Here is a 27,631-nt window from a genome sequence, read left to right as displayed (position 1 = left end):
TCTGCAGGAGTCTATCATATACCATGCAGCTGTGGACAAGTCTACATAGGAACCACCAAAGGCAGCATTGCCCAAACATGAATTGAGGAACATGAAAGGCAATGCAGAATAACTCAACCAGAGAAGTCAGCCATAGCAGAGCACTTGATGAACCAACTTGGACACAGTATATTACTTGAAAACACAGAAACGCTTGACCACTCTAACAACCACCATGTTAGACTACATAGATAAGTCACTGAAATCCACAAGCATGTGGACAATTTCAACAAAAACCATGAAAATGAATAAAATCTGGCTACCAGTATAAAAAAATTTCTAAAATCAGAACAGTAAATAAAGAACAACACTCTGAAAAGAGAGGAATTTCAGACATGAATCAATCAGGGCCAGCTAACACCTCCGAACAAAGGATTCATCTAGGCTGGAAGAGGCCAGGACTTAAAGCTGGCAAGGCCATTAATGCTAATCAAGGTGGCCAATTGCAACATTTACTTGCCTCAAACAGGCAGGAATTCTGGGTTGTTGTGAATTTTGCAGGCTGTATGGCCATGTTCCAGAAGCATTCTCTCCTGACGTTTCGCCCACATCTATGACAGGCATCCTCAGGGGTTGTGAGGTATATTGGAAACTAAGCAAGGGAGGTTTATATGTCTGTGGAAGGTCCAGGGTGGGAGAAAGAACTCTTGTCTGTTGGAGTTCAGTGTGAATGTTGTAATTAATCAATTGTGGGAGTTGAAGTCCAAAAGAACTGCAGGGCCCAAGTTGGCCCATGCCTGGCCTAGATGCACTTTGAGAGAACTAACAAAGCGAGCATGCGCAGAAGAGACCCTGAACTCCAGCACGTCAATCTCCGCCATGCCCCGCCCCCTTTAAACGCCATAGGCCTTTCCGCCACAGCGGGCGGGGCTTCTCGAACGGCGGCGCCAATCACAGCACGCACTGCCCTTTTCCTCGAGTCAGGCCTTGTTTCTATCGCTCTGTGCTGTTCTTTATCCTTCTCTCCCAGAAGAGAGAAAAAAAGGGGGGGAGGGGAAAAGAGCTAAGCCCCGCCCCCTCGCCTTTCGGCCCCGCCCTCCTGCCTGCCCAGCCGGCCGGAAGGATGCGCTCCCGGAAGTTCCGGTGGGGCCCTCGCTGTGAGGGGTAAACAGTAATGGCGGAGGCTGCGGTGGCCCCCGGTGGTGGTGGCGGCTGCACGGCGGCAGCTGGCGAGGCCTCTCCCTCCGCCGAGGCCGCCACCATCACCACCACCACCACGGCCTCCAGCCTCCCTCAGGCAGCGCCCGCCGGAGCCGGAGGAGGAGGAAGCGGCGGAGGAGGAAGCGGCGGCTGGACGAAGCAGGTCGCCTGCAGGTAACGTGCGGAGGGGACGTCGAGTGATGGCGCCCGTCCCGTCTCTTCTCCTTAAGGGTCGAATTAGTGCAGCTTGGCACCACTTTCATCGCCGTGGCACAATGCTATGGAATCCTAGGAGCTTGTTGTTCTCCAAAGTCTCTGTCAAAGAGTGCTGGAAGCCTCAACAAACTACAGATACCAGTGTTGAATTAAAGTGATGTCAAACCGCGTTAATTCCACAGTGTAGATGCAAAAAACCCCGGTCTCTTTTCCATCCTGCCTGTGAGAACTTTTTCTTAAGTTCAGGCCTCCCTTCCTTCTTGCTTGAGAGTGCTTTCTCCGAAATGTTTTGGGATTAGAAGCGTTCCCTATTTTGGAATTATTATTTTTTTTAGAAAAACTGATTTTGGAAGAAAAAATACAGTAGAGTCCCACTTATCCAACATAAACGGGCCAGCAGAACGTTGGATAAGCGAATATCTTGGAAATAAGGAGGGATTAAGGAAAAACCTATTAAACATAAAATTAGGTTATGATTTTACAAATTAAGCACCAAAACATCATGTTATACAACAAATTTGACATAAAAAGTAGTTCAATACGCAGTAATGTTATGTTGTAATTACTGTATTTACAAATTTAGCACCAAAAGATCACGATATATTGAAAACATTGACTACAAAAATGGCTTGGATAATCCAGAAACTTGGATAAGCAAGGCTTGGATAAGTGAGACTCTACTGTACATATATATATTCACACAAACATATGTATACCATTTGATTAGCCAAGCATTACACACATACACTTGGCTAATCAAATAGTACACATATGTTTGTTTCTGTGCTATATATATAAAACAGGAGGCCGTCGTGGCGCATCGGGTTAAACCGTTGAGCTGCTGAACTTGCTTACCGAAAGATCAATGGTTCAAATCCAGGAAGCAGGGTGAGCTCCTGCTGGTAGCCCCAGTTTCTGCCAACCTAGCAGCTTGAAAACATGCAAATGTGAGTAGATCAATAGGTACTGCTCCGGTGAGAAGGTAACAGTGCTCCATGCAGTCACGCCAGCCACATGACCTAGGAGATGTCTACGGACAATGCTGGAGATGAACACCAACCCCCAGAGTCAAACATCTCTAAATTTAATGTCAGCTGAAACCTTTCCCTTTCCCTACTGATAAATCTTTATTTGTACCCCGCCACCATCTCCCCAGGGGAGTTGGGGCAGCTCAAAGGAGCACTATAGTGCTTTATCTGAACCTCAATACACAGTATACAAGTCACAATATAAATATATATATAATATCAGTATAAAAGCAACGTACGTAAAATCCCAGTAAAAAATAGAAGAATTATAAAATTTCCTAAAATTCAGTAAAACCTGTAAATAAGCTAGTTATTGGCAATAACAAAATGCGGAGTGGCACAATCGGGTCATTGGGCTGGCCAGAATCACATAGGTTTAAAAGCCTGTTGGAAGAGCCATGTTTTAAATTTCGCCTGAAAGGCTAAAAGGGTGTGGGCAAGTCTAATTTCTTTAGAGAAAGAATTCCAGAGACAGAGAGCCACTTTCGAGAAGCCCCCCCCCCTTTCTTTCTCTTTTCCCACCAACCGTATTTGAAATGGTTGTAGAACCGAAAGAAGGGCCTCTCCAGCAGACCTCAATGCTTGCATCAATTCATAGAAGGAGATGTGGTCTCAAAGATAGGTTGGACCCGAAGCATATAGGGCTTTATAGGTAAACACCTGCATTAGAATTGGGGCCCGAAACTTGTTGGAAGCCAGTGTAACTGCTTTTGGAGGGGCATAGTATGCTCCCTAAAGTTTGCTCAAGTTAGTAATCTGGCTTCCAAACTTTGCACTAACTGCAATTTCCGAGTTATCTTCAAAGGTAGCCCCACGTAGAGTACATTACAGTAGTACATTCCGGATGTAACTAAGGCGTGAACCACCATGGCCAAGTCAGGTTTTTCGAGGTACGGTCGAGGTACTGTTGGAAGAGCCATGTTTTAAATTTCGTCTGAAAGGCTAAAAGGGTGTGGGCAAGTCTAATTTCTTTAGGTAAGGAATTCCAGAGATGGAGAGTAGTCCATTCTGGATGTAACTAAGGCATGGACCACCATGGCCAAGTCAGGCTTTTCAAGGTACGGTCGCAGCTGGCGCACAAGTTTTAACTGTGCGAAGGCCCTCCCAGGTACCGCCGACACTTGAGATTCAAGCATCATACTTGCGTATCCGTATAATAATAATAACTTTTTAAAATTTCATTCTGTCTCCCCGAGGTGACTTAGGGCGGTTATCTCAGGCATGGGCAAACTTGGGCTTTCCCTGTGTTTTGAACTTCAGCTCCCACAATTCCTAACAGATTATCAGTTGTTGAAGTCCAAAACGCCTGTAGGGTCAAAGTTTGCCCACTCCTGGTATATGAGATGTCTTGGAGAGGGGACCCAAGTTCAAGCAGGTAATTCATATGCATGCCGTCTTTCCATAGCTTGAAGGTAGTTTTGGAAACACTGTTCTTAATAATTCAGTGCTTGAAACAAGGTTTGTGTGTTATCAGAAAGCAACGGTGTCACTGCCTTAGTCATTGAAATTGTCAGTTTGGGATTCTGAAATTACAGATAAGGGATGCTCAACATGTAACTCTTTTAGTCTGGAATATCGTCATGTCAAGGAATATCACACTAGCACCTCAGAGACCGAGAGCAAAATGTCGGTAGGGTAAGCTTTTGCAAGCAAAGGGTGCATCAACACCAGGCATGGGCAAACATGGGCCCTCCAGGTGTTTTGGACTTCAACTCCCACAATTCCTAACAGCCAGTGTCCAGGTTTGCCCATGCCTGGTCTATATTATAAAAATAATGCAATTTGACACCACTTCATCTTCTGTGGCTCACTGCTACGTCTGTTGAGATAAAAGCACTATTTGTCAGAGTAGGCCTTTGTTTCATTCATATTTCACTCATATTTGTTTCATTCACAAAAGTATTAAAATATTGTATAAAATTAGCTTCAGGCTATGTGTGAGAGGTCTGTATGAAACAAACAATCTCCAAGATATCCTATAATGTATATGCAAATGCAGCTATTCCAAAATTCCAAACATTCCTGGTCCTAAACATCTCAGATAAGGGAGACTCAACATATACTGGGTTTGTTTTGCCATAGTTTCTATCCAGAAGGAACCCACTGGTCTTTAAATCCTGCCAGGAAAAAGTGGGTATTAGTGTGTTCTCTATTGTTCTCCATCTGCTTCTTTTTGGCCTGACCTCAGGCTTGTTTTGCTTTTTAGCTTCTCTTTTTATAGGCGTTCTTCATTCTTAGGACCTTTTTCTGTCACCTTATCATCCAACCCAAGCCCTCGTCACATTTATATTCTATGGTGGACCTCTCTCTGTTATAAGATCCCAACATATATTGATGTGCATTCCACCATGGATACCCTATCAGGCTGATTCTTTCACCATATTAACATCACCATCTTGTTTTCCTTGACATTGCTCCCCTGTGAGAGAAGGCAGCTTTTATTTGCAAATACACCAAAAAGATTTTAATGGCGCCTAATGTGAATTGATAGCACAAATTGCATACGTATGTGATGATAAAATAAAAAAGTTTCTATAATTATTGGCAGAGATGTTTAAAGCCCTAAAGTAAAATTAAACCTACACTAGTTATTTTCCCAGTAAGTCTCAAAAGATTGTACCATAGTTTTTATTGTCTTTTAATGCTAAATAGACTAATACGTTGAATACACACATAGTTATCTTGCTTTAAGTATTTACTTCTAAGTAAGAGAAGGCTCATGTTGCATATCTTTAAGGTCTGCTTAGTACAGGATCAGTGAACTTTTTTATCACATGCCCTACTTTATTCTTAATAATTGTTTGATGTAGGCATGCGTTTTGCTGCACTTTCAGAAACCTTTACAGGTGCTGAATCTTTAAAATAAAATCAGGGATACTAGGCAATAAGGGTTTAACAAGGTGAAAGCTGGTTTTAAGCACTTTATATGTTCTATATTTTTATATTGTTTTATTGTTATTGTATCATTGTTTTAATTGCTGTATGTTTTATCGTACTGTACCGTTGTTTATTGGCACTGAATTTTGCCAGATTTGTAAGCCGCCTTGAGTCCCCTCAGGTGAGAAAGGCGGGATAGAAGTAATGTAAATAAATAAATAATTTTTCCATGTATGCAGTATTGCGTGCAAAAAGTAAGTGTGTTATTATTCTGGACTCATTCTGTCATTCATGTGTGTTAGAAGCAGCTTCTTTGTTAATGAAACTGGGTGAACTCTCGCCACTGTCACCAATTATTGCCACTGGGGACTTCTGAAAATTGGATAAGTTTGGGTTGGTGGCTTCCGGTTCAAATAAAGGATGACCAAATTGATGCAACTTGTTTACCATCTTAATAATCAATGCTCTCAGGTGCTAGGCATTGTAATGAACACATAGAAGTGGTGTACTTCTTGTCCAGAAGGTTCTCAGTTCTGTTTTTATGTAATCTCTCTTGACTTGTGTATCTAAATGTAGTATTTTTCTCACTTCTTATATTATGATAAATATTTCCCAGGTTTTAATTCTTTTTCTGATTTAAGAGGAGTTCAGTCTTGTTCTGTAGTATTCTCTAAATCAACTACAGTTGTGGTTACAATTACTCCACCTTATATCATATTAGAGGCATTTTCAACATGTAGAGGGCAATAGCTTTAGTGTTTTGAATTCTTAAATTCAGAATAATATTTGAGGATTTTTCCTATTCAGAAAGAGTCAGTCTGTATTGTAGAATATCTAATTATTTAAAATAAATAGTAAGAAATAATAAACATAGACGGGTATTTGCTCTCAAATATCCTAGTTTAAAATAGACAGTGGGAGAAACAAAGGGAAAATAATAAGGTAGGAAGAATGTGATCAAATGTCATGTATCCATTTGTTTTAAAAAGAGAGAGAAATATCATTGCTCGTATATTTGAATGGAGTGCATCCACCCCTTTAAGGGTATGAAATAAGTGTTTATTAGGTAGGAATTGCTGAAGGGATACATTTTTTGTTTTATAAAATAGTTGGGGATAATGCTGGTGAGGTGTGAAACAGCTGTTTCTTATAGCTACTACAGTAGAGTCTCACTTATCCAACACTCACTTATCCAGCGTTCTGGATTATCCAACACATTTTTGTAGTCAATGTTTTCAGTACATCATGATATCTTTGGTGCTAAATTCGTAAATACAGTAATTACTATATAGCATTACTGCATATTGAACCACTTTTTCTGTCAAATTTGTTGTATAACATGATGTTTTGATGTTTAATTTGTAAAATCATAACCTAATTTGATGTTTAATAGGCTTCTCCTTAATGCCTCCTTATTATCCAACATATTCGCTTATCCAACATTCTGCCAGCCCGTTTATGTTGGATAAGTGAGACTACTGTATTTGCAAAAATCTCTTGATGGCTTCTAAGTTTTCAAAACTAGACATAGAGTTTTATCACTTTGCACTGTTATAGTGCTATATTCCACTTTAACTGCCATGACAATACCCTGTGGAATCCTGGGGAATTGCAGTTCACAAAAGGGGCATTTGGAGTTCTCAGCCAGATAGATCTTGAACCTCACTAAACTACAAATCCCACTAAACTTCCCCTGCATTCAGATAATTCCAGGCCCCACACAACCAGGTTCCTTCTGCCTACTCCTCTCTCCTTCCATTAAACTACAAATTAACAATTCGTCTCTTGTCCTTCCTTTATTCTTGAGAGATAGGAAATGTAGGGCAAATGAGAGGTAACTTGTGTTTTCAGAGAACAAAAGGGAACAAAGAAGAGAGATTGCCAGGGCAGGTCTGAACTCCAGGGAGAGGGTAGAAAAGTGGATACGAAATATTTAATTTGTTTATTCTCTTGTGTAATTATTAAAATTAGAGTTTGCTCCACCAGATAGTTATGTAATTATGTTTCCATTCTAACAATCCAGTGGATTACGTTTACACCTGCTGAACAACCTTAAAAAGAAGTATCTGAAAATTAATATCCATCTAAGACTATGATATAAAATGCACACAATGCCCTTTTGTTATGCATTTTATAGGTAACAACTGTAACATACTATGTTTGAAGTGGCATTTGATAGAACTTCTGCCTTCCTCAATGTCCTTCATTTCTGCCGTTCCATGAGTAATACATAAAATAGAATCTGCTTCTAAAACACACATATTGGAAAGTTCCAATGCATGCCTGCTAAAGCATAGTTCTCAGCTTTTGTGTGTGTATGTGCATGTGCATGCTAAACATTGTTGCTCTTTATGCCATGCTAATGTTATGCCAGATAAAAAAATCTGAATTCATTAGTTAAAAGTAATTTGGATAGTACTTGATCCCAAAACAAAGACTACAGGACTTTATGTGTATTCTGACCAGGTTTTTTTTTTTTTTTTTTGGAATGTAGGAGGTTCCAAAGGATAACCTTCAAGTATATCCATCTTTGTTTGAGGAAGTACAAACAATAGTATCTGGTGTTTTGGTATGAGCTCAAACCATTTCTAATCCTTAAGAACCTATAACATGTCAGAGCATGGGCAATAAGATATCAGGGGTTTTCTTGGTTCCACTGATGCATTAGCCATATTTGAAAATTGAATTTTAGACATTCTACCATCTTTTAAAAATTCCAGGAAGAAAATGCTACTCTGTGCTAGATCTGTTTTAATGGTGAATTATCAAGTTGCATGTTTGAGTGTGTTTGATGTCCCTGGGAGTTACCTGCAGACACAGATGCCAAACACCTGGGGTTGCTGAGTACTTAATTTTTCTCCCTGGCTTGTATCTATTTCATTTTTAACGAACAATATCTTTCACTTCTTGCTGAATATCTTTGACAAGCTCCAGCTTGGGTTATTAAAACCATTGGCATTTCCCTTCCATCCTGCTGACTCATGAAAGAACCAAGCCTCCCGAGTTTCTGCTTGACATTCAAGATGGTGGCAGCCATCTTCCTCATTTCTCTGGAGCTTTTTCTTCATGTTGAGCCTTAACAGACACTTAGTGATCTGTAGAATATGAATGGTGGGGTCTAAGTGAAGTAATTGAGAATACATATTTTCACAAAGAAAAAGATAGAATCGTCAAAAGTAGTATATTATTACATACAGCCATACTAATGTTTGTCACAGAATAAATAAATTTGTAAAAAAAAGCAACTATGTAGCCTTTTTGTGAGAAGCAATGTGTTGGATTATCCCTCTTTTTTAATTTAAAAGAGTGAAATGACAAGTTGCTGTGGGGATGGTTAAAATAGAAACAACTAATTAAGGGGAGTAGATTGCAGTAGAATGCAGTTCATGTTATTTGTATACTCTAAAGCTATTGATGCTAGGCACTTAATTTCAGGCCACATGTACACTATTGATCTAGTTAAAAAGTGGCTATATCTGATGAACACAACAGATTAGGCAAACTCACAAAAGACAAGAGACAATTTAATGAGGACACGCAGCCCTAGGCTGAGGGTGTTCTACTATAAAATTTCCGAAGACTATATTTTGGGTTCACACCAGGTCATTGCTAAGAATAGAATATGTGCTTGAGTTTGAGGTGGGTCACTCTGGAATGAAATCTGCACAGGGGAAATGCTATTGGCAGAGAAGGTAAAAAAATGGACTGTTCCTGCCATGTTTGACTGCCATGTATGCAATCAAGCTGATCGGGGCTTGTTTGTATTTTCCATTCTGTCCGGAAAACTAAATGAAAGCTCTAAAACTTTTCTAGAAGAATTGTTAAAAATGAAACATTCAAGGATAAAAAATACTATGGTGATAGTAGAAATGTGTATTTCCCATCATCTTAACTCCATCTCCTCTGTTGCCATCCTGGTAATCCTGCCTTCAAGATATTTTTCCAAGATACTTCCCCTTTCTCTCTCTCCACCCCCCCCCCCCCCAATTATTTTTATTAACAGGATAACCAAGATCTAGACTTTGTAAAATTGAAGTAGTTTTACAATCCAGCAGCACATTTAAAACCAAATGATCAATTAAGATACCGAAATCTCTATAAACAGAATATTCCTCAAATTAGCATTTCAGCTGTCTGCAAATCAGTCAAGCTTTCTATGAACAACTGCAGACTGCCTTTTGCTCTTGGCCATATTTCTTATATCCTTGATATCCCATATTCTTTTTGGAGCTACTAAATCCACTTGTTTCTGTCTATGGATATGATTTGATTTTGGAATGGCAAAGTTGCCATAAACCTAAATTTGCAACTGGAATAGATTAATTGAATAAATTCCTGAATAGTAAATCAGCACTTACATAAAGTGCATGATACAGAGTGTCTGTCCTAGTTGGGACTAGTAATAATGTGTTCAGTGCAGTGAGTGGGATTTCTTGGAGGTTTTGCACTGCAAGCTTTCAGCTTAAGCAGCTGCTCAACCCAAAATATCTGCCTTGCATTCCATATGTTATGACAAATGTTGTGTTTTCTATAGACAGTTTAGAGAGAAAATTGTAATGTATGAAAACTAACCATAGACTGCTTGAGATCACATAATTCATTAAATTGAGAAAGTAACCTGTTCTCTCATATGTTAGAGGATTACGGTTGTCTCTTCACCTTCGCAATTTTGACTATTCATGGATATGATGTTTTGTCTACAAATCTTTAGGTTCTCCAGTGTGAGTCTATGGCCATCTTTCTTCAATAATGCTGGAAGACCTAGAGAGAACATTTCTTTAATATGTGTTGTTGAAGGCTTTCATGGCCTTGATCACAGGGTTGTTGTATGTTTTTTCGGGCTGTATAGCCATGTTCCAGAAGTTTTCTCTCCTGACGTTTCGCCCACATCTATGGCAGGCATCCTCAGAGGTTGTCCATAGATATGGGCGAAACGTCAGGAGAGAATACTTCTGGAACATGGCCATATAGCCCGAAAAACATACAACAACCCTATTTCTTTAAGAATCTCTTGGTCCTCCAATGCAATTCTATGTCAGCTTCTAGCAGAAGCTTACCACAGAATCATCCTGGAAGACCTAGAAATCTCTAGAGCAGTGTTTTCTCTGGTTAAAAACACCCAGGGTTTTTTTTTTTGTAGCTTTTCATTTTCATGGGGGTCCTATCCCCCTAATCCAAACAAATTCTGAATTGCAGTTCTGAATTGGTTAAACAGTGCTTTGAAAGATTCTAGCTTCAGAGAAACAACAGATGATCTTATTTGACCTTCTCAGTAGTCAAACATGAACTTTCTTTGTAGTGTTTTGTCAAATACTAACTTTGAGACAAAAATTAGTCTGTTAATCTTTAATGAGCTTTTAAGGACTTCAGAGTTTCTATAGATACATCTTGAACCCATAGTTATAATGGGTTCAACCCATGGTTTACTAAAATCCAAGTAAACGGATCAGGAATCGAAAAATGCCAGGGATTGGTGGAATAGGTATTTTTAGAGAGCGGCAAGGAAGTTTACCTTAAGCCACCTTTTGTTTTTCTGAAATGGAAATACCAGTATGCTTCAGGTAATTCCAAAAGTGTGTTGCTCCTGGAACTTTTAGGAATCTGTATGTCCATATGTCTTGAGTAATGCAATCTGACATATCTCATTTCCAGTACTTTTCAAGGTTCATTTTTCATTCTAGCATGTGAAAAGGATGAAGATGCCATGTATAATAATGGTTACCTGGGAGATGGGCTCCATATTGCTACTGTCTTATTCTCAAACAGTCCTGTAGTGACAGAGCCTGGATCATATTCCATGTTACTTGTGCAAGCCTTTGTATTACCATTAAGAGTAACTCATTTTATTACTTCTCTCTCATGACTTGATCCTAACTTTTTTGATAGATTATTTTTTGAAGCACAATGAAAAATGTAAGAAAAGGGCTCAAATCCCTCCAATAAGTAAAGGTTCATTGTTCCAAAATAAGTGAATAAAAATAACAATGTTAACAGTTGCTACGTTCTTTTTTCAAAATGACTGCACTATTAACATTGATATTCAAAAGTAATTTGATATGTGACATTGTTACTTGTAATGTTTTTTCTTTCAAGGTCTGGTGACTGACCAATACGTCCTCCCTACAGGACCTAGCAATGTCTTCTTTTGTGATCAAGTCCAGTAATGTTCATTATGCCGAAATACCCTAAATGCATCAGATCTTGGAAGCTAAGTGGGGTCAGCCCTGGCTAGTACTTGAATGGAAGTTGTTCACCACATACAGATGCTGGTCTCTATTTCAGAAGAAAGAACTAGCAAACCCATCTCTGTGTTCTTTACCTAAGAAAACCCTATGAAATTCATGAGGTCACCATAAGTCTGTAGGCAATTTGAAAGCACACACACACACACTGGTAGCAGTATTTTCAGTTTCTACCTATTTTAACAAGTCTTTAATAGCCTATTTCTATTGTTAGCTTCATTTTGGAACATTTATTGGTGAAAGTTGTGGGACACACACACATGAATTGTCTTGAGAAGACCTTCTTTGATAAACTTCAAAACCTATTTGGAAAACATAGAAGTAGCAGTTGAGGTATTTATCAAGAGAGTATTTTACAAAAGCACGGCAATTTCCATAAGACTTGTACGCCTTTGGATTCTAAGTGTTAGAATTGTTCTATGTGAAGATTTCCTTTCTGTATGAGAAAGGAGATAGAACTCATATCATTCTAGACATAGCTATTGATTATCTACTACCATTATAACCACAGACAGTGTCAGTGGTATTCCTGTTAATCTCATCCGTGCATAGCAAGATTGGGTCAAGGAAGGTGACGCCAGCCAAGCCTTGTTTTTTTTTTTTTCATTCTAAATTCATGAATATTAAACACAGTCTAATGCACACAAGAGATGTCAAGTGTATATTTCAAATTTACTGTAGCTTCACTCTCAAAGCTATATTTAAGAAGCAGAATCATAGCCTAAAATAAAAAACAGATGGTACAGCAAGGAAAAATGTCTCAAAATGGATGGCTGGTTGTACTATTTCTGTAAATTTTGGCATCTGCAGAATCTCATTTCATATAGTGCTTATAGCTAAAATAAGCTGTAATGTACCAGACTCAATACTCAATGACCTCAATAAGTAAGAGGGCCCTTTATTTAATTTGTAACCTTCTAAATTAAAACATGGTCCCATCAATTAACACACTAAAGCTTTATTTAGTTTAAGAAAATTAACACCCTGGTGAGTCATGTGAAGAGATATGGAGGGGTAGAGTGGATTGACTTTCCTCATCATTGTCCTCTCAAAATGTGTGTGAAGAATAATGCAAATTTTATTGCCTGCTGATATACTAGATGTATCTTACATCATAGGATCCTTATAAGCAAGGAAGGCAACAAAAACTCTCTCTAAAAAAAGAAGCCAGCATGCTGACTTCACGCCTATGAAAACACTATAGTCTGCTTAGGCAAGGCAAATTTTTGGAATAGATATTGAACCCAAATAGACTGTTAACAGTGTTTCAGTGACCATCCACTTGAAATTAAGGGATTGCTGGACACATTACCCAGAAAGGAGGATGGGATCAATTAAAACATCATGATACTACAGTAGAATCTCACTTATCCAACATAAACGGGCTGGCAGAACGTTGGATAAGTGAAAATGTTGGATAATAAGGAGGGATTAAGGAAAAGCCTATTAAACATCAAATTACATTATGATTTTACAAATTAAGCACCCAAACATCATGTGTTACAACAAATTGACAGAAAAAGCAGTTCCATATATGGTAACGTTACGCAATAATTACTGTATTTACGAATTTAGCACCAAAACATCGCAGTGTATAAAAACATTGACTACAAAAACATTGACTACTAAAAGACAGACTGTGTTGGATAATACAGAATGTTGGATAAGCGAGGCTCTACTGTACCTACATTTTCCCAGTCTTAAAACTCATCTCTACCTGAAATAGGGAATAAGATGCACAAAGCCAGGTGCCAGTCTTTACTCCCATTTCATGATCCTATTACATGATCTCTCCTGGTATTTGGATATTAGTCTTTTGTAAAGACATGTGTTCTGAGACAATTGGCATACATCAGTAGTTGGATTGTTAGGAGGGGCAGATATAATTGGGGTAAAAAAATTAATTTAAATGAAGATAGTGTGGCCTAGATAGTTAGTTCTCAGAATAGTTACATTTGATTTTATTTCTGTGAAAATTTGGAGTTGTTTATATTCCTTTTTGTAAAGTAGAGCAGTCTGGTAATCTTTGGAGATGTTGGGCTGTAAACCTTATCAGGTGAGTATATTCTAGCCTCAGTTGGCAGATATTTATACACATGTAGGATAGGAGTGGAATATGCAGAAACATAAATGCAAAATTGCAGTCCTATTGACTATTTTTGTAGCGTTCTGTTTTAAAAAAGTATGTGCCTTCAAGTCATCTGTGACTCTGAGAAAGTTTTCCATTGTCTTCCTCTTGGAGAGATGTGATTAATGGCATGCCTCAGGATTCTATCTTTTCCTTGCTTATTGAATTTGTAGAGAATATCAAATGGGATGGATGGATAGTGAATTCCCCCTGAGGGCAGTATCAGAATTCAAGTGACCTTGACAGATTAGAGAGGTGGATCAAAACTCACAAAATTAATTTCCACAGGGATAGATGTTAAGTTGCTGCATATACGTGGGGAAAATTGAGTGCAGAAATGCAAGATGTGTGACACCTGGTTTTATAACACTACAGGGGCAAAATAATCTAGCAATCATAGTAAACCCCAAGTTAAACAGTGGTCAGCAGTGTGGTGCAGCATTCAAACATGTAAATACAATTCTAGCCTGTAGTGGCCAAGGAAAGCAAGAGTGCCTCATTGTTCTTTGTTGATGAGAAGTCCTTTGGAATATTCTGTTCAAGAAAGATAATGGCACAGGAGGGTGACCAAGATGATAAAAGTTTGACAATTTTGGTCTTATGAGGAACAAGTAAGGGAACTGGGGATGTTTAGCTAGAGGAGACCTATTATCATAGCTATCTTTAAATATCTGAAAGAATGTCATGAGATAAATGGAGTGAGATTATTTTCTGCTGTTTCAGAGATTACGTAGAATATGAACTCCAAATTACAAAGAGATTTCATACAAACATTAGGAAGAACTTGGGAGCAAGAGCTATTCAGAATTGGAATGGACTGCCTCAGTAGGTGGTAGACTCACCTTCTTTAGAGGTTTTTAACAGCGTTGAATGATCATCTCTCAGGGGTGCTTTAATTAGTTAACCTTCATATTGGGTTTGACTAGATGGCCCTTGTAGCCCCTTCTAGCTCTGTGTGAGTATGTTTTTTTCTGAACATAGCCTTTGGTCCCTGGTATTCCCAGGTAGTATCTTCCATGTACTAACCAAGCCTGATTCTATATAGCTTCTGAGATCAGACTGGTTCTGCTGTCTTAAGGGTATTTAAAATATTTCTGTTAGGCTAAAAAAAGACATAAAATTTCTTGTGCAGATTTTGGAAACATTTCCTCTTCAGGCAAAGGTGTTTTTAGAAATCTGCAGGACGGACTATGACTTTTTTTAGTTGTAATCTGGTGTGAACATTCTTTGGTTCAAGGGTGGCCACTCAAAAATGGAGTGTCCTGGAAGATCCTTGGAGAAAAAATGCTCTGACACCATTATAATTTGAGTTGCTTTTTCTGCATCAATCTATTAATCAGAAGAGGGCAGTGTACTGCCAATGGCCTTGATTCAAAACAGAATTAATCATGTACTTTTTCACAAAATACGTGTTTATGAAATTTGCTGTAAGATATGTTAACAAATTAGACAAATCCATGAAGAATAACTCTACCAATAATTCTTGGTTGTGGTATCTGGGGTTTTGTCATGCTAGATTATTCAGCATTGATTGTCATTTATTTGCATTAAGCAGAATTGTTTCCTTTTCAAACTCCTACAAAACGTTCACTTTTCTGCTTGAGCTATCTTCGCAATGTTTTGTCTTCCAGATATTTCATGCATGGTGTTTGCAAGGAGGGAGACAACTGCCGTTACTCTCATGATCTCTACACTAGTCAGTCTGCCATGGTATGCAGGTATTTTCAGCGAGGATGCTGTGCTTACGGAGATCGTTGCAGGTACAGAAATATGGTTTAATATTCTTACTTTGAAGAAGGAATTAATTTCCCATATTTATGACCAGTCGCCCTCAGCGGCTTGCTTTCTTATCTGATTCCAGAGGAATAAATTGAAAAATTCTCAGTGTAATTAATGGAGTGTTCGACTGGAAGTTCTCCTTAACCATTCAGCAGTGCTGATATTATATTATCCCTTTTCAGGTGTTACACATCAAATGAAGTCAAGTATGTGAATAGTTTTATGCTGTGTAATCTACCCCACTTTTCTAGATCACATGGAAATGTTCATCCCTTGCAGCTGTAGTGTAGATGCAAAAAGGCCACTCCAAAGCATTTCGCTCTCTGAAATAGAAACCAAATGTTACACGTTCCTATCCCATGTCCAAAAATTAAGTAGACAGGCAGTTGAATCTTGTTCCAATATGGACAATGGGAGAGAATCTTCCAACTGATTCGGGCAGCAAACTTTGAAATGCAGAGCAGTCATATGGCAAACAGTTTTCTCCAACATTTTTTGCCACTTTCCAACAGCTGGTATATGAGGAAGCCTTGTTCTGCTTAATAGTAGGGCAAGCATTGCTCTCCATGCAGATGTTGGTGCATATGTCAGGAAAGGGACTACTACATGCAGCCTGGTTGTACATTGTGCTTACTTAGGGCATAAGAGCTATCAGGAGCCAGGAACAGCTACTGTTTTCATAATGTAATTTTCTGACTACTGTTCCTCATTCACTACATTAGTGTTACTTCCTGCTGAAAACTAAAAGTGTTTCAAAAGAGTAACCCGTACTAGTTGCATGATACCCACTATTTTGTGTCAAATGTCTTTAAAAAAATCTCAAGCATTTTATATTTGAAAATCGCTGGCTAAAGTTAATTATTCAAAGTTATTTATACTTTCAAAGTTCCAAACACTATATTCCTCAATATATTTAATAAGCAGGGGAGCCATCTTCTGAACAGTCTGGTTTATAATGTCATTTTCCCAGGGCCTTGGTAATGAAATCTTTAGACTGGTAGAAAATGCCGTCTTTTCAGCTCATGTATTGCCAGGTTTTCCAGCAGCAATAACAGTGCTTCATTTTATCACAATTAGTGTGTCTGCTACATCAGTCATATTAAAATATAATTAGAAGGTGGGTTATAAATAAAGTTGTTGTTGTTGTTATTGTTATTATTATTATTATTATAGATGATCAATGGAACTGATCTTCAAGACTCCCAGTTGCTGATCTGTGATCCCAAAAAGGGATTATAATATGTATGCTCTCTGATATGAATGCCATTACTGCAGATAGGGCTCTGAGAGCTTGTTTATAGGTGACTTATTTCGCATGCATTAAATTTCCTCTTCTGGATTTTACTTTTCCAATCTGGAGCCATTCAGATGTGTTGAATGACACATCTCATCATGCATTTTCCAAAGATTAGTAACCCAACATGCCTTATGGCCATCATTGTGATAATGGTTCTCCCGAACCGTTTAAAAAGAAAAATTAGCAAGATTTTGAATTACTTGGAAGTGAACATCTTTCCTGTATGTTGTGTACATGGCCTTTATCAATGTCTTGGTTTTAATTACCAAGTTAGAACCACTACTTTTTCTCTAGTAGGAAATAGTTAATGGTTGTTAAGATAAACCAGATCATGCAAAATCAGGTACAGTGGCCATGCAAGCAGCAGTCAAATTCTCTTGAAGCTCATATAGGAATACAGTATATGTTTAATATGATTACTGACAACCAAAAACAATTTCTGATTTGAAAAGTTTATTCTGCTGACATAGCCGTGTTTGAATTTTTGCCCTGAAAAAGCACATACTATACATTGTTAGCATTTAAATGCTTCAGTGCAAAGGACATGGGTCATTCAGTCCAAGAGTCATAACATTATAATAAACAACACTAACCTATGCAAACTAGTGCTGATGTCAGACCATTGTCCTAGTTTGAATGTCAAGTGAGGTTTCAAAGACTTTGGTAAGGATGCTCCCTTTGTTATGAAACTTACACAGTGACTTTGAGCCAATGCTCTGTTTCTCAGCCTATTCCACCTCAGAGGATTACTTTGAGATTAACATTAGTGGGCATGTACAACATACTGGGTTACTTGGAGGAAAGGCCACTTGTAAAATTGTAAGCAAATACATATGAAGTGCATGTTTTGTGAACATGGTGCCTTTTGTGGTTGTAGGAGATACAGTCAACCACCACCTTATTAATTTTTAAAAATTGCTGTTATCTTGTTTCACTTGAATATCTTTTGAAAGTGTGTGCTGTTGCACTTGAACCATCTTGAGACATCTTGTGTATAGTGTGTATGTATTTATGAACAAACCTAGCAATAACTGTCTTTGAATGTCTTAAATTTGGTAAATGTGATTTTACTGAGTAAATGGGGTTAGCAGGCAAAATGTTCTTTTAGACCAGGGAGATTTCTCCAGGGAGACTGGCCCTGAGACTGGAAGGCTAGCCTTGAGCATGTTTCCCTCTGTCTAATCTGTTTCACAGAAGGGATGTGAGGATGAAATATAATATTCTCATATATTTTGCTCTATGCTCCGATAGAAAAATGGGATACATTCACCAATGTTAAAAATTGTGAGAGGCAAATTGCTTATCACCCATTCTGTATTTAATATTTGATAATGTGCCTAAAATGAAATCATGAGAAACTTAGAAGACTGCACCCCTAGAGACTGATTAACTCAACATGTAACCCATGTATTTGGCAGTGAGATGTTGTCACCTCTGTAATCTCTGGCAAAAATTATCCTTTAGTTAAGAATGCATCATTGTTTTTCTCAAGTATCTATAAAATCTTTCCTCCAGCTGTGCTGTATAGTAGTGCATTTATTGACAGCAATTTCTTACACATAAACTTTTATATTTTGTGCAGTGTTCTACATTGTTGGGGAGGGGAAAAATTCAGTTCTGGTTTTTGTTCTTCTCAGATATGAACATACCAAGCCATTGAAAAGGGAAGAAGTGACTACTGTGAGTCCATCTACAAAAACCTTTCCTTCAGCGTCCACAGATGTGACCCCATCTCCTGGAACACTTGAAGCGAACACCGGTGAGACTGAAGTTGAAGACAGAAGCTTGGCCGCTGCAGGACCTGTGGCTGAAGACTGGGTCAATGCAGTGGAGTTTGTTCCTGGGCAGCCATACTGTGGCCGTGGTAAGTTGATTCAGGGCAGCAAGGATCAACTGCAATTGCCAACACTGACACTTCATGGGATTTTAAAGTTTTGGAGTAACGTCATGATCTAAGGGCAGTAGGTCATTACTTGACATTAAGGAATGGTGGCTGAAATACTTTGAAAGATCTTTTTTTGACTGCCCTCCAACACTTATTTTGAATTTTGCAAATATTGCAATGGCAATTACCCATGAAGGTGTGCGATATGATGGATCTAGTATTGAAGAGGCTCTAGTTCCATTTGCCAAATTGTATACATGATAGCATTTACACATTAATATGCTGCATATGGGCACAACTTACAGGTGGAGCTGGCACACAGTACAAATGCCTCTTTCAGGTTTTAGCTATTTTGTAGAATGCTAAAATGGGTGAGTCGTTTTGGGTGGGTCTTAATCTCTACAGACACACCCGAACTAAAGTTCTTCACTTTTGTCTCAAAATAATTCATGTTCAGAGCATGGTTAAATGGCAGGATCATGACTAAAGCTTCTGCAACTGTTTTTCTTTGATGAAGGGACTTGTGTCACAGTACTTTAAAAAGATGCAATTCAAATGCTCCCCTTGAAGAGTGACATGTTCTGAATCATAATTCTGATTTCCACCGCAGCTGCCCCATCCTGCACTGAGGCACCCTTGCAGGGAATGGTCATTGAAGAGGAATATGAGAAACAACAAACAAACCTGGAGATGAAGAAACAGCTATGTCCCTATGCTGCAGTAGGAGAATGCCGTTATGGAGAAAACTGTGTATATATCCATGGAGATGTGTGTGATATGTGTGGCTTGCAGGTTCTCCATCCCGCTGATGCTGCACAACGATCTCTGCACATAAAGGTAAGACATAGATTAGATTAAACAGTTTGTCAAAGAAAAGTTCAGAGCTTATTTGTACTCATTTTCAAGCTTTTAGACTTCATAGGTCTTTGAAGTATGGTTGGAAACAAATGCCTTGTAGGCCTGTTAAGCTCTTCAACAAGTCATGTTCAGAAGTGATAATAGGACCTTGACAAAAGAAATGGCCAGATAATATCTTATATTTAAGAAACAACTTAAAAACTATACAAAATGAAGTCTGATGTTAAAGTTATTCCTTGTATCTTGAGCTTTGCAAGTTGTTTGATAGCCTCCGCAGAACAAGAAAGCTTTCTGTAAAAATTGCCAACAGAAAGATACATGATCCACTTGGGAGCTCTTTTCCACCCAAGATGGTATAGGAGTGAAGTGAGATGCAAGGTGTCATGGTGTGCTTCAAAACAGGGTTGAACAACAGCCAAATTTAGTGGCAGAAGTACTTTTAAACTATAGGTTTTGATTAAATCAAGACATATATAGAGCATACGCCTTGTTTCATAGAAGAAGCAAATCTTGGAGGCGTCTGGGAACAGAGTTAAAAAAGAGAAAGTCCACACACCTTGTTTTGAACAAAGATGCAGTTAAAGAATGCCTCTCTGTTGAATTCCAGACATGGAAGAAACGCAGGCTGCATAGGGTTCTGGAGATAGAGTGAAATTATCCACTAGATCTGCTAGAGATCCCACTCCTACTTTAACAACAGCAGAGCTGAGGGTGGCGATGGCCGACAGGGAGCTCTGTCATGGGCTGGTCCATGAGGTCACAAAGGGTCGGAAGCAACTGAATGAATAAACAACAACAAACATTCCTGTGAAGGATTTGGAAGGCCTCTGGATAAGACAGATCTAGAATGCTAGAAATGTGAGAATGTTGACAATGCTAGTACTGCTTGGAAAGTCTGATGTAATTCCCCTGTATACATAATTATTTGAGGTACAGGATTCTGGTAGTAATGGTTTCTCAGTATCCTTTTATCTTTTTGCCATCACACCACTGCATTCAGGGATTAAGTAAGTTAGGCTTTAATGCAAGAGAGCTGTTCTGTCATAACTGTCTTGAAGCAATATTTCAAGCACAGAAAAACTTTATTTCTAAGACCCAAGGGATGAGGTCAGTTCTTACTTCTTGATGATAGGAAAGGGCAGTAGAAAAGTTGTGGACCCTCTCAGACAAGAGATTATGGAGCTGTGGGGACTGCTTTCCACATTTCACCTTTGTCACTTTGGAATGTGTTTTCTGTCATGTCCTTTCTCTCTTCCTTACAGTCTTGCATTGAGGCTCATGAAAAGGACATGGAGCTCTCATTTGCCGTCCAGCGTAGCAAAGACATGGTGTGCGGGGTCTGCATGGAGGTGGTGTATGAGAAAGCCAATCCCAGTGAACGTCGTTTTGGGATCCTTTCTAACTGCAACCACACTTACTGTCTCAAGTGCATCCGCAAATGGAGGAGCGCTAAGCAATTTGAGAGCAAGATTATAAAGTGAGGCACTTCTCCATGTCCGTTGTGCTTTGTTTCTTGGGAAGAAGTTAGTATGTTATCTGAACTTGCAACATCACCCCTTTCATCCCAAGACTGTGTTTAATAAGTAATGTTACCATTCAGAATTGAGGGGTTGTTTTGGATATACCTTCTGGCCTTGGTACTCTTGGTTGGCCAGCAAGATCCATTTGGTTTGAATGTTAAGTCATATTTTATTTTATTTTATTTTATTTTATTTTATTTTGGTTAATGGTAGTAACATGCTTTCCTATTGGTTACAAAAAACCCTCACATGGGTTCACATGTTGAAAGAGACAGATGAGTTCCAAATGTGTTTTACTTTTCTAGTTCATTACTGAGCCAGTTGAGCCAACCCTCTTTTTAGAGTCTGCTTGGAAAAAAGAAACCTAGACCAATATGGACATCAAAAAAAGCAAAGTTACAAAAAAAATAAATTTATTTATATCTAAAGAAAAATGAGTCTGTGTGTGAAATGTTTTCCCCCCTATGTTTATAAGTAATGGAGAAGCTGCAGAACTGAGAACCTCAGAAAATGGTGGGGTTTGTGGGCTGGGAGGGTTAGGCTGCGGAAGAAATGTGGCACGGCGATCTGAGGTGCAATAGACTGCTTTTGAAGGTGGGCCTGTGCTGTGGTGTGTCTGTAGTTGGATATAGTGCCCCTGATATGTGGAATTTTGCAGTGCAGTCTCTTCGTTCCCCAGGTCCTGCCCAGAATGCCGGATCACATCTAACTTTGTCATTCCAAGTGAGTACTGGGTGGAGGAGAAGGAAGAGAAGCAGAAACTCATTCAGAAATACAAGGAGGCAATGAGGTATGAGCCCTGGAGCCTTGGACCAGGCTTGACTGCAAACATTAAGGGCACACGCAGAGAAGAACAAGGTGTTACCTACAGCCCTTTCATACCTCCTTCCTATCCTCTCCCTTCCACAAGATGCATCTTTAACTACCGGCAGATGCATGCAGGCTGCACAAGTTACTTCGTCACTCCTGTGTGCCCGACACCTCACTTGCTGTTCCCTTATCCACCCAATCACAACCTCTCCTTAAATATGGTAAAGAATCTCTTCTCTGCATGCACACACATTTTGAGTCTGCACATCCACGTTACCCTTTGTGTACATATTTTTGACTGGTTTTAAATGGCATCCGTGGCAATACCTCTTTTTTTTTAGAAAAAAAAGAGAAAGTATCACCTCGATAACAAAGCGAATGCATTCTGATTGGCTATGCTGTGAGTAAGGGTTGCGATATTTTCCTTTCCAGCAACAAGCCATGCAGGTATTTTGATGAAGGCCGTGGGAGCTGCCCATTTGGAGGGAACTGTTTTTACAAACACGCATATCCCGATGGCCGCCGAGAGGAGCCCCAGAGGCAGAAAGTGGGGACTTCGAGTAGATACAGAGTAAGTCCCACAGCTTTTGTTGGTTCTTTCAAATAGTAGGTTGTGTTTTAAGAATGGTGGTGGTAGTAGAACACAATTAGGGTTGTACCTCTTTTTTTTGTAGGCAAAGGAGCAAACCTAGAACAGATCCATTGAATCAATCAAATTGACCTATATGTTGACTTCCTATTCAGCAATTGATTTAGTGGGTCTACTTTAGTTGGGACTAATGAATAGGGCTCAGATTAGATAATACATATTGCCTTCTCGTGTAACTTTTCCTTTATGATATTAGATGTTCCTTTCCCCAATCTTTATGCTGAGGGCTGTTTTTGAAAATGGGCTATTTCCTGAAGTAGTCCCAACAAGGGAGCATTAGAGAACAAGATGGTACTTTGTTGTCGTGTAACCAATCAGACTTCACTGTTTGACATCCCAGAGGCAAATAAAAGTGACAACTACTTCCTACTTTTATTACTGAATAGGTGAACATTTCCTGTGAGATCTTATGAAAAAATCCACAAAAGGTCATGGGGAAGGTTAGGTGCATTTTAGGTGGGAACATGTGTTTTGAGAAACATGTCCCCCATGTCCCAAGATCAGTTCAACCCTAAGCAATGTAATCATTCTGATCTCCTTTGGTCAGCGAGCAGCTTTTCGTATAACACAGAAGAAAATAATGTATGTAAACATGATGCTTCCTCTGTCATACCCTAACCATATCACTAAATAAACAGCACACACTCCTTCACTTAATTGTCAAAAATGAGTTAGTTCCTTAGTCAGAAAGAGCAGGATGCTGTAGCACCTTAAAAACTTAACAAATGTATTATTATTGTAAGAGATTTTGTGCTTCATCCAGTCATAAATAAGACATTTCCTAAAGTGCCACAGAATATGTTCGTTTTGGTGCATCTGATTAGCACAGGTGTGGAAATCGTTGAGTGAAAATTATATAATGGAGTCCTGAAAAACTTGTCTGCTAAATTGAGGGATGTCAGTGATGCACAAATAACTGCAGAGACACTCAGCACTGCAGGCATCCACATTCTTCTGCTTTTTCCCATTTGAAAGGTAGGTGATATTTAGGATCTGATAGACTGCTCACCAATGGTTAAGAAGTGTGTTCATTAGTAGCTCATAGGTTTCTGGTGGCTGCGTTCATGTTGTTTGAGGCTCAATCAATGGTTTAGAGAAAACAGTCGTGTAAAGCTACCTAATTCCTGAATCTGTTTTGCCTTTCATTCAGCTATGTGTGGAATCAGTCTTTGTATTTGTAGAACCTATTTGCAGGAATTTATGTTGCTCAGTTGCCATGCCCAACATTCCCCAAAACACTTTATTTAGACGTTTCCGAAGTGTTCTCACTTTTAGGTAGAGAAGTTTGTCCTGTGAGGGCAAGGAATGGGCAGTGGCCCCTTTAATACAAAGAGGAGAGAATTGGTCTCACCCGAGGCCATTAATGTGTGCTCCGTTTGCAGGCCCCGCGGAGAAACCGGTTCTGGGAGTTCATTGAAGAGAGGGAGGGCAATGACCCCTTTGAAAACGATGAGGACGAGGTGGTGACCTTTGAGCTGGGCGAGATGCTCCTGATGCTGTTGGCGGCAGGTGGCGATGATGACTTGACAGACTCCGAGGATGAATGGGACTTGTTTCACGATGAGCTGGAAGACTATTACGACTTGGATCTATAGCACCTCTTTGTGGAGTTTGGACTGTCTGCTCAATTTCCAGACAGTAGCTCTTTTCCTGTGGTGTTGTGGCTGTGCCTGTGTTTCTCCCCTCTCCTAGGCAGGCCTATCCATTCCAGGTGCTGCTGTTGTAATAACTTTTTACCCAGGGTCTGTCTCCTCTCCCCCGCCCTCAACCTCCGACCCCCTCCCACCCGCCAGCCCCGGGAGTGTGTTTTTTCTTCTCTGTTAAACAAATGACAGGAAATAAACCTTTAAAATGTTAGTTTTTGTACAAATGAATTTAACTGTCGGACAGTTAGATTAGACTTGTTGCTTCATATCTGTGTTCCTGACGGGATTTACCCAGTTCCAGGGTTCAAGTGTTTACAGGACTTCCACATTCATCTTGAAGAGCCCAGATACAAACATGAGAGCAGTGGTCATGCAGTGCCAGGGGAGCGGGGCGGAGGGATGGGCAGAAGTGAGCCGCCAACGGCCTCTTTCCACTATGGACTTTGGAAACAATTTTTTTCTACTTCAAATACCAGGCCAGCGGTGTGTTTTCTGGACTGGCTTCAGCTCCATTCCAAACCTCCTCACCACCACCTTCATGTTCATGTGTTCATTTGTGGTTTTGGCCTCTTGTTTACTTGCACATTACTATTTACTACTGTGTAACCAGAACCAGGCGCGAATGTTCCGGGTTTTTACTGTTTGGCATGAAAGGCAAATGTGTTTGTGTGTGAAAGGAGAACTTTCTATGTATGTATATACAAATAAAATGCAGAGTTGTATCCCAAGGTCTGTGCAACTTAGTATATGTGTGTATTAAACTTTTCCACTTCCTTTTTTCTTCTCCCACCTTGCCCACTTATGAGCACACTCTTCTTCAGTGCACAATGTCTGACACTCAACTGGATTTTGAAACGAATATTGTGGCTCTCAGCCAGTTCTGTAAAACTAGGTAACAGAACTTGATAGTAGGCCCTTTCTTCATGGCACTTCTCCTCCTGTCCCAGCCACTTTTTACTCCTTTGAGTGTTTTTGAGTTGCACAGATATAAGCATATGGTTAGCCAAAGAGGGTTCAGACTAAACTGTACTATTAGTTAGGACACCACCATATTGGGATCCCTGTGTTCACTTTCGCCTTTGCAAATTTGAATATCTTTAGTAGTAACCAAGTAGAGTTTTATCTGTAAGATCCCTTCTGTGTCTTGATGAAGAGGCCCCTTATTGTCCTGCAGAATACCTGAGTTCAGACTATTGTACTTCTATTGGCTGTACAATGCGCATGTTACTCCTTTATCCCTAGAACAAACAACCAAACAATTTACCCAAGGTCCAGTTCTGCTAGAAAGAAATTCAGGTGCTGCCAAAGCCTCCTCACTCACCGCCACCTTTTCCCTTTCCTTCCCCCTTAATGGAATTTTAACTTTCCATTACACTTAATGCTGCTGGATTGTCTTTGAACTGTTCTGCTTCTGTCCTTTAGATTGTGTCTCCTTTCACTTTTAAATGGAATCAGAAATTGTTGCTGAAGTCTGTGTTACTTTGCAGCTGCCTTTTGTAAGAAGCACTTTTCCCAAATAAAAAAAGCAAAAAAGAACCTTTGTTTTCAAGTTTGGAATTTACAATCTACTCTTGTGCCAATCTACAATTTATATTCTCAAAATGGGATGAAAAATATCTTAGGGGGAAAAATTACTTGACCTCTGTAGTTGCACCAAGGAACTAGTCTCTTCCAGTTGTTGACTCATAACATGGAAAGTTATTTTTAAGTAACTAACTCACTGACACAGGACTGCCCCAAAAGTGTATTGTGTGCCTTCAAGTTGTTTCCAATATATGGCAACCCTAAGGTTAATCTGTCACAGGTTTTTCTTGGCAAGATTTGTTCAGATGAGGTTTGCTGTTGCTTTCGTCTGAGGCTGAAAGACTGTAACTTGATCAAAGTCAGTCATTGAGTTTCCATTGCTCAGCAAGTATTTTCATCCTAGTCTCCAGAATCATAGACCAGTGCTTAGACAACTACTATATTAGAACTCTAATTTTGCTAAAATAGGTGTTTCTATGTTTTTTTAAACTAGGCAACAGCACAAAACAGCTCTTGAACCATGCGAGACTGCCATAACCATTTAGTGAGATCAGACCTCTTTGAAAATGTGACTAAAAGTTATACTCCAAAAGGAATGGTGTTAACTTGATGAAAGTAGTAGTAATCATGATACAATATAAGCCAAATATACTTTCATAAGAAAAGACATTTTTAAAACATGGCAATTTTTACAACACTACTAATTTTGGCTTCTGGTGGTGTTCCACCAGTTGCTAGCAAATGACTTGTTTGTTGGGATACAATATTTGGAGCACCTTTGTGGGGATTTGTTTTAAATCCTTTTCTCCAATATCTTACTGGTCTGAATATATTACCTTTAAGCAAGAATTAGAAGGCAACATGGGGAGATTGAGAAAATGCAACCATTTATAATGTAAATTTCAATGACAGAATGAGCCAGCGTGCAGTCTGAATCCTATGCAAAAGTGAAGCAGGGCATCCAATTCTATTTACTTGTGTCAAGAATTCTCAGTGCACCTTTATTTAAGAAATGTGTGCTCTGCCTTTTGTGGTAGCTGTCTTGCATGAGAACTTCATTGAAGCAGATTGGGACATGTCTTCTACGCATGTGCAGTGAGACATGGTCACATCCTGCTTCAAATTGTCAGGTTCATTGGTGCCAACCCAGATGATGTGCCAGATGGTTTAATCTGTGTGTGGCAAGAGCATTAAAAATACAGTATGGGAGGAATCCTGACACCTGCAAGATATCATTTCAGAGCCAAAGGAAACAGCAATAACTCAAGCGCTAAGCTTGGAGAGTTCTGTAATGAATGGCGAAACTGGCAGCTGTTCAGTCGGCTACTTATTCTGGAGCCAAATAAAGTTTAGAAGGAATCCAGCTACAGATACAAAGATCTGTCGAAGAAGGCAGCTGCTCATGTTCCTCACTAGTTGTAGCACTTAAAACAAGCTCTTTAAAAGTCAAATACTATTTTATTCAAGCATGATTTTGACAACTAACTGCTGAGAGTTTTTCAGGAGGGGTGGTATGCTTCCTGATTTAACTATAATATTTTTGACCAACTGTTTTATTAAAGCTTTATGTTGTTAAATGCTTTTTAAAATAATGTGGACCATTTTGCCACCAGTTTTGAAAGTAATGGGGAATGTAGTTATAATATTTGGACTTCTGCAAGAGCTTTCATCTCATGATGATTTCCAGTTATCAATTGAACATACTTTGTCTAGTTCAACACCCTCAATGACACTGCTGCAGTGGTAACAGAACTCAGGTACAATCAAAATTGCACCTTTTCTTTATAAGATACATCTCGCAAAAAGAAGAGCTGATTTTGTTTTATGCTTTAGCAGAGATCAGTACAAGTTAGAACTACTCCTTCACTTTGTTGGAGCTTTTGAATATTGGAGTAACAAATTCATTTCTTCTTTTTTTTCTCTTTAAAGGAATGAGTGATAGCACACGTTTGCTTAAATCACAAACATCTAGAGTCAGGCACAGCGTACAATA

General features: G+C 39.2%; 1 protein-coding gene across 2 annotated transcripts; it reads left to right on the top strand.

The window, feature by feature from the left end:
* The first annotated feature begins 1,005 nt into the window (after positions 1-1,005).
* Positions 1,006-25,650, top strand: mkrn1 (makorin ring finger protein 1). Of its 2 annotated transcripts, XM_003220865.3 has the most exons (8): positions 1,006-1,353; positions 15,302-15,430; positions 18,384-18,610; positions 19,242-19,468; positions 20,752-20,966; positions 21,689-21,799; positions 22,252-22,390; positions 23,851-25,650. In XM_003220865.3, the coding sequence occupies exons 1-8, from the start codon at positions 1,154-1,156 to the stop codon at positions 24,061-24,063; spliced, it is 1,461 nt and encodes a 486-aa protein (XP_003220913.1). In that variant the 5' UTR covers positions 1,006-1,153; the 3' UTR covers positions 24,064-25,650. The 2 variants fall into 2 exon arrangements, with proteins under 2 accessions (XP_003220913.1, XP_062839160.1); XM_062983090.1 differs by lacking the exons at positions 1,006-1,353; positions 15,302-15,430 and adding an exon at positions 17,421-17,565.
* Positions 25,651-27,631: the final 1,981 nt, after the last annotated feature.

Source organism: Anolis carolinensis, chromosome 5 (genome assembly GCF_035594765.1).
Source record: "Anolis carolinensis isolate JA03-04 chromosome 5, rAnoCar3.1.pri, whole genome shotgun sequence".
Lineage (NCBI taxonomy): Eukaryota > Metazoa > Chordata > Lepidosauria > Squamata > Dactyloidae > Anolis > Anolis carolinensis.
Note: the sequence above shows the minus strand (reverse complement) of the source record. Positions and strands in the feature narration are given on the sequence as shown.